This window comes from Curcuma longa, chromosome 11 (genome assembly GCF_044706935.1).
Source record: "Curcuma longa cultivar G26 ecotype Majalengka, Jawa Barat chromosome 11, ITB_CL_G26_1.1, whole genome shotgun sequence".
In the NCBI taxonomy this organism is placed as follows: Eukaryota; Viridiplantae; Streptophyta; class Magnoliopsida; order Zingiberales; family Zingiberaceae; genus Curcuma; species Curcuma longa.
This window is the reverse complement of record NC_133871.1, coordinates 9,717,315-9,732,730: the sequence shown is the minus strand read 5'-3', so window position 1 is coordinate 9,732,730 and position 15,416 is coordinate 9,717,315. Positions and strand designations below refer to the sequence as shown.

The window sequence follows — 15,416 nt, the reverse complement described above, 5'->3', positions numbered from 1 at the left end:
ATTTTAGATATTAAAAAATTGAGATTGAGCGCTTTTTTGATAAACAAAAACACCCTTTGATTTTTTTACATATTATTTTTTAAAATATTAAAAGTACATGTATAACAAAATCAGCCGCCTTGCTTGTGGTATAACACACCCTTATGGACACTTTTTTTTTATCACAATAATTAATTTCCGGGTTTTTTTATCCTATTAATAATTTTTATTATTATTTCTTCACCTGACTAAACCCTTCGTTTCCGGCGAGCATCAAATACTTATCTTTCCTGGTGAAGGCGGTGCACTCAAACCCTAGCAATCTTCCGATCTCCGTCTGCAAATAGTTCGCCATGTCGCGGCTGCTGCACTCCCTGCCGGCGATCGTCCCGGTGGCGACGCGGTTCATGAACTGGATGTCGTAGCTGGGGATGGGGTTCAGGAGGAAGTAGAGCGGGTCGAGGCTCTTGAGGCGGCCAGTGGTGCTGGTACCGTAGAACATGGAGACGGCAGTTTCGATGGCGACGGGAACCACGTCGGCGTTGACCTCTGCGAAGAGGGGGCTGAAGCGAAGCAGGTAGGGCTCGCGGCAGGTGGTACCCTCGGGGCAGACCACGAGCGTTTTGCCGCGGTCGACGAGGTCGCGCATGAGGCGGAGGTCCTCGTCGCGGTTGCGCGTGAGGCGGACGGTGCGGATCGGGGAGATCCACTCGGTTACGCGGCTGATGCTGTAGGTGGCGGCGGTGACGGGGCGGCCGAGGGCGGCGGAGATGCAGAGGGGGTCGAGGAGGGTGCGGTGGTTGCAAATAAAGAGTCGGTCGTGGAAGCCCAGTGAGACGGGTCCGCCGGAGGAGGAGGAGATGATGACACGATTGTGCATGCCGAGGACGGCGACGAGAGGGATGGAGAGGGCGTAGGGGAGGAGGATGAAGACGACGGCGCGGGCGACGGCCAGCAGGAGAGCGAAAGGGAGCCAAAAGAACATGGCAGCAGCCGATGAGGCGATGGGCTTGAAGGCGAGGCGGCCATCGTGGAACACCACCGGCTTCGGGTACTTGCACCGCGGCAGCGCTCGCCACCGCCGCTTCTCCGCCGTGCTCACAAAGTAAACTTCCTGTCGATTTTCAGAAAAAAAAAATTAAAAGCGAAGAAAATAAATTTAATTTAATTGACCTCACGGTCATTTTCTTCATGTGTTTTTTTTTTTCAAATTAATTAATTAATTAATAAAAGGATATATTTTCAAATACAAAATTTGACCTCGCAATGAGCAAAAACGTTGTGATGAATCCGGAAGCTGCCACTGCCTCCAAAACCCACCACCGCCTCCTTCCGCCGCTTTTCCTTCCCGAACAACGCCGCCACCTGGAGCTCCTCTTCCGCCGACTTCATCCACCCGGTGTAGTATCCCGCCACCACCCTCATCTCCCTCGCCACTACCTTCTCCGCCCCCAAATACTCCTTGGCGAATGGCTCGACCATCACCGTCGGCATGCAGCTCACGGCCACCCGCCTCCTCGCCTTGCTCACCACCTCCCACCCCTCCTCCCCGACGTCCTCCATCAAGAACTTGGGCAGCACCGCCCGCCCCGCTTTCATCGCCTTCTCCCTCAGGCCGCAGAACGCCACCATCGCCATCATCCGCAGCGCCGCCTCCTTCCCGAGGCAGCAGATCGCTGGGTACAGGATCAGCAGCAGCATCCCCCTCAGCAGCCCCCCGCTCTCCACCGCCACCAGCATGAAGTAAGGGAAGGTGGATCTGTCCCTTAGCACTGCTTCCTCCACGTCGAACACTACGGTTCGGTCCCGCAGCTTCTCCGTCGGTGGGTACCTCTGCGCCTTCCCATGGTTCGCATAAAAAGCCCGGAGTCTTCTCGCCAGGAACCGGTAGAACAGATAGAAGCTCTTGAAGGTCTTGGAGGTCATGGTGGTGCTTGATCGGGGCTTCTCTACTGACTTTTTACTTCTCTATTTATAGACACGCCATTAATGTTCCTTTAGTGTGCAGTGCTTGTTCGATGAAAGTTCTTAGAAGAGGATCCTTCATTGTTGCGGCGTTGGCTATGCCCCACTGTCATGGCAGCGGTTAGTGTGGCGCATTGGAGGCCATACACTTCGTAGATTGATGGATTGTGAAGGGAGTATTAATGCCGTCGGGAATCTCTCTGGTCAGCAGCACTTCGGAGTTATTGATCCGAATCAAAGCATTTTGTGGTCAATGCAGAGATTTGGCAATGGGTACAACTCAGCCTGTTTGCATTGTCCCTTCCATTTATGTGGCAAGGAATTTTGGGAAAGAGTGGAGCAAATTTGGTGCATCAACTAGATTAAATCATGTCAATTCTGTGTAGTCCCACATTATTTCTGTGAAATGGAGGGCCTGTTCATCCATGGCATATGTCTGCACAGGGCAATAAAGGGTGTCTCAAGATATTTAAACTGGCTCCAGCTCTGATTGAGTTGAATTTTCAAACCTATAATGGTCATAAATTGATTTTCAGTAGATGAACCAGGCGGCTCGAGCTGGGAATTATATGCCTGATATGTACAATGAGAGTTTAGATGATTCCAGCAAGGATTGTATTTTTTACCTCTTTACTTGATCCTTAAGTGCACTATCAATGGTCTGTGACTCTGCTGATCCCAGACGAGTAATCCTTGAAGATTTTTTAGTTGTTTTATGTTCAACATCATCGAAGAATTCCTTGACAGTAACCTGAGCATGATAGGTATGTGAATCCGTGAAAGTTTTTTTATCAATGTTGTATGCATTCACATCTTCGTTGAAGGTGTCATTTTCATCAAATTAAATGGGCTAATTAAACTGATCCATGAGAATTACTCGACGGAAGCCATCGTGCATCTAGGATCTTTATTATAAAAAATTAATTTGAGGCTAGAAAACTTACAGCTGTTTTGTTTGGTGTATTAATTGCCTTCTTGAGTTAATTATTATATCTTACGTTGAATGTTTCCATGGACCTCTCCAAAGCTCCCATCTTTTATGAATTTTTTGACCGTGATTGTAGTGTTTCAACAGTCCAAGTCAACACCAGTTTTGGTTCATTGTTTTAATTGGTTTTGTAATATTTAAGCTTTAATAGTGTAGCTTCGACAGGATGATAGAGGAAGATCAAAGACCCAACCCATCCCTTAACTACAATCTTGACTTTCAGGCATCTCCAAGATCAAGAACAGGATCCTTGTGCGAACAGCCGACGCCCTCCATCACTTATCCGAGTTATATGTTGTCCTATAGGTGAATAGCAGAAGAAGAATAAGATTTGGACTCCTGCACCAATCATGTGAGCTTCCTACTCTTTTCATGTATGTCAATTTTACCATAATGTGATTTCACCAATCTCATTAATTAATTATTTATCATCCTCATGGATGTTTTTGTCGACAAGTCACAAATTAAAGCACACAATATATTGAACCAGTAATTAATGCGTGAACACGTATCTTTTGGCATACACAACCATATTCATAAATTAAAACATGCAATCTGCACAACCATATATCACACTCAAATGAAACATTGATGTGGAAACTTAAGTTATTATTTCTTGTAGTATTGAAGATTTTAGACTTTATATACATTTGTCACCTTTCTAGTTTTGACTCAAACGTATAATCCTTCTGTCTACCTGTCACATTATTGTTCATCCACAAAGATAATTAGAATCAGTTCATGAAATTCAAAATTTGATCTGAATACGTAATCAGGTGTATTTAATAATTTCTCAGGAGTCATTAATCTTTTACCGATTTTCAAGGCGTATGATACTATAAATTTGGACAAGATGAAACCCTGGTCTTTATAAGCAAAAGTTAGGAACGAAATATTGAGCAAAACACATTGAAGCTATTCAATGTTAATTAATATGTCTGAAAACATTAATAAGAATCAAAAGTCCTTCCCGCTGAAAAATTGACAGATATGAGTAAAGATGAGTTAATTGTTATGGATTGTGGCAAAAATTCAAAGCAATTTTTATAATTAAGCTTAATCAATTATTGTATACTTTGATCGCCCTTAAAGATAAATAACTTTACACATGATAATTATACTTTTAGAAGTATAAATTAATTTTTTGTCATCTAATATTGGTTAAAAATGAAATTATTTGTAGTTAGAACCTAGAATAAACAACACAATACATGGTTTGCTTTGGGATAAAGTAAGTATTATTGTTAACTATTCCTTACCTACCAGACTTTAATGTCTACCTACCATTTTTATTTCTTAGTATTCCCAATTCATTCATCTTCCCATTTACAGTCTGAACTTCTGCATATTTTTGTTCTAATTGCTTATATTTTATGCACGACCATATTGCAAATGTGAGCTGTCTCTTAGATGATCCCTAAAACTACAACCGTCTTCCAGCTCTCATTAAATCCTTTCTAATTGAAAGTTGCTTATGGAAAGTAGCATTTGAACCCTCAACTTAATGACTATAAATTAGCAAGAAAGAGACACTATTACGTATACAATTCCCGGACAATTATGGCGATAATATTTCAATCTCTTTGTGGACTATATTGAACTGTTGTGCATGGATAATTCCATTAACTACCAGACTTTAATGTCTACCTACCATTTTTATTTCTTAGTATTCCCAATTCATTTCATCTTCCCATTTGCAGTCTGAACTTGTGTATATTTTTGTTCTAATTGCTTATTTTTTATGCCTGACCATAATGCAAATGTGAACTGTCTCTTAGATGATCCCTAAAACTACAACCGTCTTCCAGCTCTCATTAAATCCTTTCAAATCAAACTGAAGTTGGTTATAGAAAGTAACATTTGAACCCTCAACTTTATGACTATAAATTAGCAAGAAAGAGACGCTATTATGTATACAATTCCTGGAGGATTATGGCGATAATATTTCAATCACTTTGTGGACCATGTCGTGCATGGATAATTCCATTAACTACTGTTTAGGATCTATGTCATTGATTATTGTCAGACTTTAGTATTGTTGTGGTTGGTTTGCAGTCACGCTTTAAATAAGTTAGATTTGCTGATCTAATTAATGATGGGAAGCTGTGGCATTGATTGATATCTTAGTACACAAAGACTTCAGGGATTTCCATGCTAATCCATTGGTTTCTCAATATCATTTGTGAATAATCTAGGGTTTACACTTTGTATGATGTTACACATAAAGTAGAAACCTTTGCAGCTACGTGTCATCAAGATCTATAAACCATCTGTTTTCTTATTTCGACAAATCCAACAGGCAGATTATCTTTGTGACTGTCTTTGATACCTCATCACATTCATTTACTCGATTACTTTATCTTCCCCAAATCTTTTGCTGTGTCATTCTTAGAAATTGCACACAACTGACCAAATTTTTGGCCTAGTGTAATTATGTTATTTACAGCTACCTATTTGCAAGCAACCAAACAACCCTCATATACATAACATCAGAAGTCATTAATATTCAATGACTAAAAATTACACTCATGTAAAATAAATATATATATATATATATATATATATAGGATCGTCTTATCCTGCATGACTCGTTTGCGACAGAAGATTCCGGGTGCCTGGAAGTGTTCTGAGCGCTCGGAACTGTAACAGTCCCATTTTTATTTTTATTTTATTTTTTGTTTGTTTTTTTTTTACGATTAAACCTGTTGACTCCGGTAGCTCCGGGAGTACGCAAACTGATACGGATCGTCGAGGTTAGTGTTCAACACTATTTCCGTAAACGATATTGCTCCGCTACGGTGCTAGCGATCTGGAGGGACCGACGAACGTCTCGGAATAGTAACACTTCAAATTCCGAGACTAGCGAACCTTCTAATGCACAAGGAAGAGAAGAATCGATGAAATTTTCAATCTGGAGGGATCTATTTATACCAAATGAAGAGGTTGAATGCCCTTTGGGTGAGAGGATGTGTTCTTTAGGCTGGATCGATCTGGATCGTCCAATTTGAAGGGTTGTAACCCTTCACATAGCCCACTTTAATCTCATCCATCAGATCTGAAGGGTTGTGACCCTCAGATCTCTCCTCTTGTCATCAGCCATCGTATCTGGATCTAATGATCCATTCGATCTGACGCTTCAGATCATGTCTCATCCCAAGCGGTCAGATCGTGACTCTTTGCGATCCAACGCTCCAGATCGCATCACAAGCGATCCATCACACCTCTTTGATCACGTGCGAAGTGCAAAGTGCGCCTACAAAGCGCCCATTGCGCACGTGTGCGCGTGGCGGGTGGCAGGCTCACACTGCTCGCTCCTGAGAAGAGAGCACCTGGTCTTTTTGTGTTAACTTCATTAACATAGCATCATTAATAAGGAAAGAAAACACATCAAAAATTTTCGATGTGGGACTATTCTCCCCTGCATTTCCTTATATATAACATTAATGAATAATTAATGTTATTCGGTCCGATTTTAAACAATTAATTTCTCATTCACCCTTAATCGGTTTTGAGCAAATTAATAGTCTAAATCTATCTACACGAAACGTAGATTTTGATTTTGAAGTCAATTACAACTTTATCAATTGATGGCATTTCGATTTTTTCATAAAACCGTATTGGTCCATTAAGGCCCCAATATCCAACAAAACCATTTAAAATTTTTGCTTGGTTTAGGGGTTGGGTTAGTATTAAGCACAAAAAAATTTCAAAATGAAAAAAATTTAATTGCTCACGAGGTGTGCCAAATAAAAAGTGCGGGATAACAATCCAACACACCTGGTGAGTAATTAATTTTTTTTTCATTTTGAAAATTTTTTTGTACTTAAATGGCTTAACCGTAAATCAAAATAAATAAATAAAATTAAAATAAATAAAATAAAAAAAAATGACACTGTTCTTGTTCCAGGCGCTCAAAACACTTCCGGGCATCTGGAATCTTCTATCACTTTGCGCGCGCAAGATCAGGCGCGCAGAGTATTAGAACTCTCTCTCTCTCTCTTTATATATATATATATATATATATATATATATATATATATTTTATGGTGATTGTAAATAGCTACTTCAAAGAGAAAATATGAAGCCCGCACTGCTAGAGAGACCATATTAACTCATGTGTCTCCTCCACAGTTGCACATTATTTTCTCAGATGCCCTTAATTATTTCAACGAGTTAGAATGCTAGTGCCATAGAAGGAAAGAGAGATACATGCTTTATATTGGTCAAATTGACTTTTAGTATATAGTGTTATCTCCTTGTTCTTTCCTTGATTTCCCCCTATTTGCTCTATGCAAGTAAGACGCTGAGGGTCAGTTTACTTTGTTGGAGGATACGATGGGTGAAAGGAAAGTCACACAAAAAAGGGTTTATAATGATGGAGCTCCATATATAATATTGCAAGCGTTTCTCTTCCCCCTAACTTTCATCCAAGTAAACACATTCTGAAATTAGCATACAATAGATGATTATAGATAAGATCAACTTGTAGGCAATCCTGTTTCCACCTGATATTCATATTTTTAATGGGCTCGACATTTATGGCGTGCGTAGCTATGCATCTTTTCTCACAATTATAGTTAGCCTATTCTTGTACCTGCAAAATGATCTTTATTTTTTTGTGCTTTAATAGTCCACTGTGGGTTGATGGTTAAGTTAAACCAATTTTTAGTCTGCATATGAATATCTTAGTAGCGTGCATTAATGAATTTTTATTTGTATACTTCGTAGCAATTATTATACATTATCACCTCATAGTTGTATATTAAAACATCTCTATTCTCTTGTGTATATTGTGTTCAGTTCACGCCATAGTATTAAGTATACATGCACTCACTGGAGGATCAGATGCAGATTATGATCCACATGGGTTGTTGGTGATGGACAAATGGCATGGTCATTAAGGAACTCAGCAGTGCATTACTTGTGACTGGTGGTGATTCTTAAGTTGGTGTTTCAATGCAACAATTGCCTGGAGTTTAGGTGTTTAGCTTCCTATTTGACTCGCACACGATTGGCTTGTATTGGTTTGAGATGTGATACAGTTGGCAAATGAGGGTCACTTGAGATGGATAATTCTTCTAAGGTATCTGACGATATGACATTTTTTTTTCGCTTCTTGTTGCTTAGAGGTATTTGATGCCCACATGAATGTCTTGCTTGGTTCGATATGTGATACAACTGAAAAATCCCTTTTGGTTACCAGATGGTATGGAATTTAATCTCGTTTCATGAATCGCTTGCCTCATCAGTCCTCATCTTTACCATCACCAAAATTATTTAATGTGCACACATCGGTTCAAGATGTGATACAGTTGCTTGATGGTACATCTTGGGATGCCATCATCTCCTTGATTATTAGATGGTGTGTTATTTTAGATTTTTCATCTCTAAACCAATGTAATAATGTTTTGGCATGATCCTCACTATAATTAAATCTCTGAAGTTTACTTATATCTGATATCTGGCATTACTTTCTTACCCTTGTTTTGATGTTTATGGTATTCTTTCCTGTCTGTGAGCATTGCATTAAGATGTTTTTGCATTCATGGTTTTACGGGTAGTCTAATCCATATAATGATTTGGTTCAATTGGTCTTACTGATCAATCTGGCTCGAGTAGGGGAGTTTAGCACGTGGCTGGAGTGAGAAGTAACCCAAGAGTGGTGGCTCGACAACCCTTTTAACCAGCAAGAAATCTATCTCAGGGGCCTTTGCATGAGTCTTTCGGTGCTGAAGTCAATTGAAGTTTGATAAAACAAGTTTGAGCTTCAGAATTGGAGGTTGAGGTTTGATTTGAGAAAAAAGTCCACAACGAGACATCTCATGTACAAAAAAAGACAAAGTCCAAAATAATAAATCGATATCTGTCTCCCATTGATAAATTCATTTTTCAAGCTCTTCAAGCTCTATGTATGATCATGAGTACACTTTTAAGAGCTTGAGCAGTGAACACAACACATCACATGCTTTGAGATAGAAATCATCCATTACCATCTCTTTCCAATAGGATATTTTGAAGGATTACTACCTCACTTCATTTTATAACACATTGAAAACACCCTTCAAAGGGAAGGGGAGAATTCTACTTAAATGGAGCTTGTTGCACAATGTGGTCATAGAGGAGGGAGGTGCCAGGTATGGGTGGGCATCTATAAACCAAACTAGTAAACTAAACTAGTATTTAGTTGGCGTAATTAAGTTCTACGATTGAATACATTCAATGCACTTCATTCAATTTTTTATTGGTTTAAAATTTTCCTCTCCATTAAATCAGATCACTAGTCATATTTAAATAGATTATAATATTTTTTTTAGTTTATTGACCATTCTTTTCTTATTCGTTTCTCACCGGTTTTATCTTTCATATACTATGTTAATTTATTCATTCTAGCTCTTAAAATTTACTTAATTTTTTTCCAGGTTGTTTTTAATTTTTTTTAAAAGAAGATATTTAGCTGTTGCTCTGCTATTTTTATCGCTCAACATTCATTTGTGTACAATAAGGTTGGTGCTGTCTCAACTCAAGATGCTAATTTGAGTTCATCCATCATGCAGGTAACAGTCCTATTAACATCACTTGTTTTCATTTCAAGTTTTACTCCCTTTCATTTCTAAGTTATATTTGCGAACAAGTGGATCCAAGAAAATGCCTGTGGAGAAAAGCTTCTTCAATAGCTTTTCTTTGTAGTTTTGTGTTGATGAAAATGATGGGGTTGAAAGAATCAGTCTGGAAAATTTTCACCTCATTTCACTTTCAGTTTTACATAACTCATTTTGATTTTAAGTTTAAATTCCCCTCCATTACTTTGCATTATTTTCTTAGGCAACAATGATGAGGGGAAGTAACTTCATCTCATATTGCTTTCATCTGTTTGAATGCTTTTTTGTCTGATTTGACACCCAAAAAAGTTTTAAGAATACATCCATATTTTTATTTTATTTTTATATTGAAAAGCATTCATTTTGATAGTATTATTTATTCATTTATTAAAATTTTCTTTTCTGAAACTCATTTCCTTCCCTTTGTTTTCTTCTTTGTCCCTTGAGGATCTAGAAGGGCAATTAGACTTGCTGCTGTGACATAAGATTTGAAGGGGATGCTTGTATTTACTGTGGACATTAATGGGGTGATTGACATATTCATTCAAATTGAATTGACTCAATTGTTTTTGGGATTTTGAGACTGCATGCTTGTCGGTAACACGACTGATGACAGCATCTTCCGGGCAAAAGAACTGCAGTCGATAAGCATATAAACCCTGTGATTGTAAACGTTTGCTATGCTTGTTCTTGGCAATATGCAGCTGATCTAGCTGCTCCTTTGGAGAACCTTTTATTGTTTTTGCACAAAGGCTTGATTCACACTGTGTAGGTATTCTGTCACAGTTCATTCCACCTCGTTTCAGTCCTGAGAGCTCTCTTTCGGAGAGCTGTGAGCGATATATCCCGGATGCAGGATGGGGTGGGTGATTCTGGGCAGACTGTTGTCGCTACAATTCTTTCAGTCGTTCAATAATTAAGATCTTGGAAAGTTGGTCGGAGTTTTGGTTTGCTGCAGCAGCAGACAGGGTGAGCAATCAATGAAGTTTAGCTATGCATCTTTTTCTCATAACTATAGTCAAACTATTCCACCTGCAAAATGATTTTGAATTTTTGTGCTCTAATAGTCCACACACGGTGGGTTGATGGTTAAGTTTAACCAATCTTTAGTCTACATGTGAATATCTTAGTAGCGTGCATTAATGATATTCTATTTGCACATTTATTAGCAATTATTATACATTGTCACGTCACAATCGTATATTAAAACATCTCTATTCTCTTCAGCTTATGGTACGTTCGGTTTGCCATAGAATCGAGTATGCATGCAACAACATACATGAACTCACGGAGGGTCATTCAGATGTTAAAAGTTGAATACATCTAGAGGATCATTCATTCATTCATTTTGGCTTAACTTTATTTGACCTCTGCAGTTCTATGATTTTCTCATTTTGGCTAGCTTCTAAAAGCTCATTGTCAAAGTTGAGCCACATTTGTTCCAATTGTTTAGAGTCTATTATATGAATATATAACTAATACTATTTAAATAAATTATAACATTTAGTTGGTGTAATTGACCTCTAATTAAGATACTACGATTGAATACATTCAGAGCATTGCATTCTTTTTTTTTTGTTGGTTTAAATTTTTTCCTCTGCAATACATGACAGATGACAACATCTTTCCCCTGTGATTGTAAAATTTTGGCAACATTCATTCACCTGAGCTAGCTGCTCCTTTAAAGAACCTTTTTATTGGATTTTGCACAAAGGCTCCATGCACACAATGTGGGAATTCTGTCGGTCGCAGTTCATTCATTCCACCTCGTTCCAGTCCTGAGAGCTGTGTGCGATGATATCCCTGGATGCAGGAGCATGAGGTGGGTGAGTCTGAGTCTGAGTCTGGTCAGAATGTTGTCGCTGCAATTCTTTCAGTCGTTCAATAAGTTCTTGGAAAGTTGGCCGAAGTTTTGGCTCGCTGCGGCAGAAACACAAGACGAGCATTCAATGAGGTTTGGCTACTACCAAAGATACTGAATTTACAGGTGAGTGAAGAATGACCCACAGCCAACAACTCTCGATGATTGACACCCATCCCTGGTCCAAGTCTTTCGGTATTTCCAGCCTCTGGTTCATGAACCCTACTGCTGCAATCACCTGGACCAGCAAAGAGAGCAAGCAAGCAAGCTTGTCACAAACAACGAAAACCCTAGTAGATAGAACTAGAAATTAGAATCCAGAAAGAACCTCAAGCTTGTTTTGAAAGATAGAAAGTGTCTCAGGCAAATATAGATCGATGCCTAACTCATCTATGAAAGGTATTCGATACGGACCTGCATGGAATTTAGCTGATACCAAGGAATTTTTTTGGTGGCGAGCTCCCACAATATCACGCCATAGCCGTAGACGTCTGACCTATTTTTTGTTCCCAGAGAAGAAGAAATTAGTAAAAAGAGCATAATTGTGAACTGAAATGCCAGCGGAATCAAAACAAGAACAGAACATACTTCTCGTCTGAAGGTTCATTTCGAAGAACTTCTGGGGCCATCCATTGCGGCTAAATTGAAAATTTTTAAGCATTATGAATAATCCACTACCTCAAGCTAATTAAGACAGTATTCATCGTTCAGGTTTTACAAGAACAGTACCGTTCCTTTCCCTGATTTGGTGGTCAAATATGTTTCATGCTTCAAGCGTGATAGTCCAAAATCACCCACCTGTTCAAGGTAATGGCAGTTAATAGAGTATGATATGTAGCTGTTAGAAGTGAGAAAGAGCAAAGCCACCTTGACAGTCCAATTCTTGTCGACCAACAAATTTGATGACTTCAAATCGCGATGGACGATCGGAGGGTTGCGGCGATGAAGATAGTTCATTCCTTTTGCCTGTAAAACAATTGAATTTTTTCGCAGTCACCTGAAGTCTTCAGAGAATCCAAAACCTTTCACCAAGTCATATACATGTGAATTGTTAGTATGATGACCGTGAATTGAATCACATCAACAGTCAAAAGCAAAGCCTGTCGATTTCTTTCACCTGCAGTTCTTCCTCTGATTGTTTTGATGACTAAACTAAACTGAATAAACCATGGCAATATGGATGGAACCTTAATTTGGAAGCTATGTTTCCCTCTTCAAAGTCGAAATGCAGTGTGTTTTTATGTGAATTTGAATGGAAGTTTCAGGAAGTACACTTACAATATCGAGAGCCATGAGGATTCGCTTTCTCCAGTCCAACCGCGTTGTGTTTCTTTGCAACAAGCGGTACAGACTCCCACTGCATTTGTTATTTATTGAATTCAAAGTTGAGTGATAATCAGTTTATTTCAGAATCATCTCCAATTAGAAAGAAAGAAAGAAAGAAAAAGGGTGAGTGCAGCAACCGTGGAAGGAATTCAGTCACAATGCAAAGGTGATTAGGAGAAGTGACTGCACCCATAAAAAGCAGTATGTTTGGATGCCGTAGCCTCTTCATGACTGATACCTTGAAATAAACCACTGCAAATCAAAACTATCTCCAATATATGGAATAAAACTTAATCACAGGTAATAAGATATGGCTTCTCAATGAGCAGCTAAATATCAGTTTTGTTGCAATCACTGACCTCTTCTCTAAAGGAAAGTATCACTTCATCAGAATATTCCTGCTTTAAGAATGCTTTTACTGCAATATCCTGCAAGAAAGAAAGAAAGAACTGGATTTACCCATACTATCTAGTTGCCGATGAATGAGGAATTTGTTCGATCAGATGGATGTTTCTGGCTTCTAATAATCTATCTTATTATTTTTTATATGTAACAACACAGACTCAACAGCAATGCAGTTCCAGTAGCAGCTTACTGAGAGCGAGGTATGCAGCAACTCATTTTCAAATTAATATGAAAAGTAGAGGAGATGCTCACCGAGCCATACCACAGAGCATGATATACAGTTCCACACGAACCTGGAGAAGTACAAGGCGTTCAGAGTCAGTGATACAATCTTTAGCTTGAAACCAGATTGATAAGAGCAACATCAACAGTCTTCTCATCAGCTAATTAGAATGGCATTAAGACATCTAGCTAAATAGTAATAAAGAACTTTCCATAGCACACATCAAAGAGGAAAAACAACTGAAAAGTTGGGATTTGATTTGGTGAGCCTAAAGCAACTTCTTGTTCTAATGCAGTCATGTAATGATCCTAATTATTGCCAAACTGCTTGTTAGAAACTGAAAAAATCTGACTACCTTGACCTATCTGTTCTCCAATTATAAGATCTTCCCATAAGATTTCATAATCTAAGCAGTCAGCATCCACATCCACCCTCTGAACTTCATTGCTACTCATAGTGCTTCCGCTGCTATTCATGCTGCTCGCATTATGGGAGGAACACGACCCTGAAACATCGTCGCTGCCTGTCCAGTTGTTTTCAGTCACTTGATTTTCTACTTTTCTACCTGCAGATTCAGATGATTTTGGACTATGCTTGTCATTTTCTTGGTCACCATGAAGCCATGACCACAAAAAGTGCTTCTTTGCTTCATCGTCATCATGCTCATGCCCTTTCCAAGGCCATGATATACGCTTATTGACGAGTAATGCCTCCGTCTTGCTTATGATCTTGAAAATGCCAGCCTTTCCTTCATCTTCATAACGATTTACTTTGCTTGTTTTGGCAGGAGACTTTTCCTCCATTGTAGCAGATTGTGTGCTACATCCACTAGAACCACCTTCCTCCTTATGGTCTAAGGCAAGATCAGGGCACTGACCGTCTGTAGCTCTGTTTACGGGTTCCATGTTGTGCTTGCTTGGCTTTATCCGAGAACGAACTTTGCATGCTACTTTACTGGCCTGTTTTTAAACATAAAACACAGAATAAACTAGAATGTGATCTTGAGCTCTTCTAGCACAATGAAAATGCAACAAGTTGCGCTACACTCACAAGGTTTGTGATCTTGGATGCAATAGCAACTTGGATGGGTTGTTGAGGATCAGAACCAGAACCATGCTCATTCACAGCACCTGCATTGTTCCATTCAGAGGCTTGTGATTTGGCAGTTGGAGGTGGAGGAGATGTATCATCTTGAAAGAACCTTAAGTCGCTCGAGACGACAATGATGCCGATCAAACTACCATCATCGTCGTAGAAGGGAGTATTCGAGGCAATAACTACAAAACCTTCTCCTAACTTGTTCTTCACAGGAAACTTCCCTGTCCAGCTCTCCCCAATGACTATCCGCTGAACGATATCACCAGCAATGTCGAAATCGCAGGCATCGATAAGAAGTTCGAATGCATGCTTCCCTAGAGCTTCAGATGAAGAATAACCATATAGATTTTCTGCCGAACGATTCCTACAGATGAAATGAGACCACCAAGATCGCTCAAATTTAACCAGCCAGGATTCCGAGCAACATCAAAGAGTCAAAGGATTGATAGAGAAGAACTGACCAATAGATTATCGTGCCCTCGAGATCGAATATGTGGACAGACTGCCCCATGGATTGCAAAATGTTCAGATTCTGCCTCTCAGAAAGGGAAATGGCGGAGCAAATCATCCCCGGGCTCTCCTGGTGCAACCCTGAAGAAAGCCCAAAGGAAGCTAAAGCCCTCCTCCACGCCGATACATCAACGCCTAGGCCTCCGCTGTTCCGCCTCTGCATCGGGGGCCTCACCCGCAGCGGCGGAAGGCGCATGCCACCAACATCCGCCGGCATCAGCTTCGACATCTCTTGCTTCAGTTGAGCATGCTCCTTCTCAAGTTCCTGGATCTTCTTCAGCAACTCGTCCGCTGAGATCTCCATTAACCCTCAAGGCAGCTAGAAAGTAAGGTTTCTGCTTAAAGAGACAGCAAGGTGCCCCTTCGCCGACGAAAGGGCTTTTCTCATTATCCTCGTAAAGGTATCAAATTCGTGGCTTTCCTGGATCAAGCAATGCCCAAAACTGCTCTCTGGATCGATGA

General features: G+C 39.8%; 2 protein-coding genes and 1 long non-coding RNA gene across 3 annotated transcripts; 1 reads left to right on the top strand and 2 right to left on the bottom strand.

Moving 5' to 3' along the window:
• Window positions 1-109: 109 nt before the first annotated feature.
• On the bottom strand, window positions 110-1,918 carry LOC141841450 (putative glycerol-3-phosphate acyltransferase 3). The gene is made up of 2 exons (XM_074729625.1): window positions 1,240-1,918; window positions 110-1,093 (listed from the first exon to the last, which is right to left on the bottom strand). Exons 1-2 carry the CDS (start codon window positions 1,903-1,905, stop codon window positions 212-214), a joined length of 1,548 nt encoding a protein of 515 aa, XP_074585726.1. The 5' UTR covers window positions 1,906-1,918; the 3' UTR covers window positions 110-211.
• Window positions 1,919-2,321: 403 nt separating this feature from the next.
• LOC141841451 (uncharacterized) lies at window positions 2,322-8,009 on the top strand. The gene is made up of 3 exons (XR_012602803.1): window positions 2,322-2,708; window positions 3,156-3,284; window positions 7,733-8,009. It is a non-coding gene; the product is annotated as an uncharacterized LOC141841451 (long non-coding RNA).
• A 3,158-nt stretch (window positions 8,010-11,167) lies between these two features.
• Window positions 11,168-15,258, bottom strand: LOC141839397 (uncharacterized). The gene is made up of 13 exons (XM_074727135.1): window positions 14,906-15,258; window positions 14,397-14,808; window positions 13,702-14,305; window positions 13,376-13,416; window positions 13,078-13,146; window positions 12,856-12,956; window positions 12,671-12,749; window positions 12,260-12,358; window positions 12,122-12,190; window positions 11,981-12,030; window positions 11,807-11,888; window positions 11,539-11,630; window positions 11,168-11,451 (listed from the first exon to the last, which is right to left on the bottom strand). The coding sequence occupies exons 1-13, from the start codon at window positions 15,256-15,258 to the stop codon at window positions 11,289-11,291; spliced, it is 2,214 nt and encodes a 737-aa protein (XP_074583236.1). The 3' UTR covers window positions 11,168-11,288.
• Between the last annotated feature and the right edge of the window lie 158 nt (window positions 15,259-15,416).

Coding starts and splice junctions, on each gene's coding strand:
- LOC141841450 (XM_074729625.1), bottom strand. CDS start 1,905: ATGACCTCCAAGACCTTCAAGAGCTTCTATCTGTTCTACCGGTTCCTG. Junction 1,094..1,239: donor ACGTTTTTGCTCATTGCGAG/GTCAAATTTTGT, acceptor GAAAATCGACAG/GAAGTTTACTTTGTGAGCAC.
- LOC141839397 (XM_074727135.1), bottom strand. CDS start 15,258: ATGGAGATCTCAGCGGACGAGTTGCTGAAGAAGATCCAGGAACTTGAG. Junction 14,809..14,905: donor GAGGGCACGATAATCTATTG/GTCAGTTCTTCT, acceptor TTTCATCTGTAG/GAATCGTTCGGCAGAAAATC. Junction 12,957..13,077: donor TACTTTCCTTTAGAGAAGAG/GTCAGTGATTGC, acceptor GTTTATTTCAAG/GTATCAGTCATGAAGAGGCT.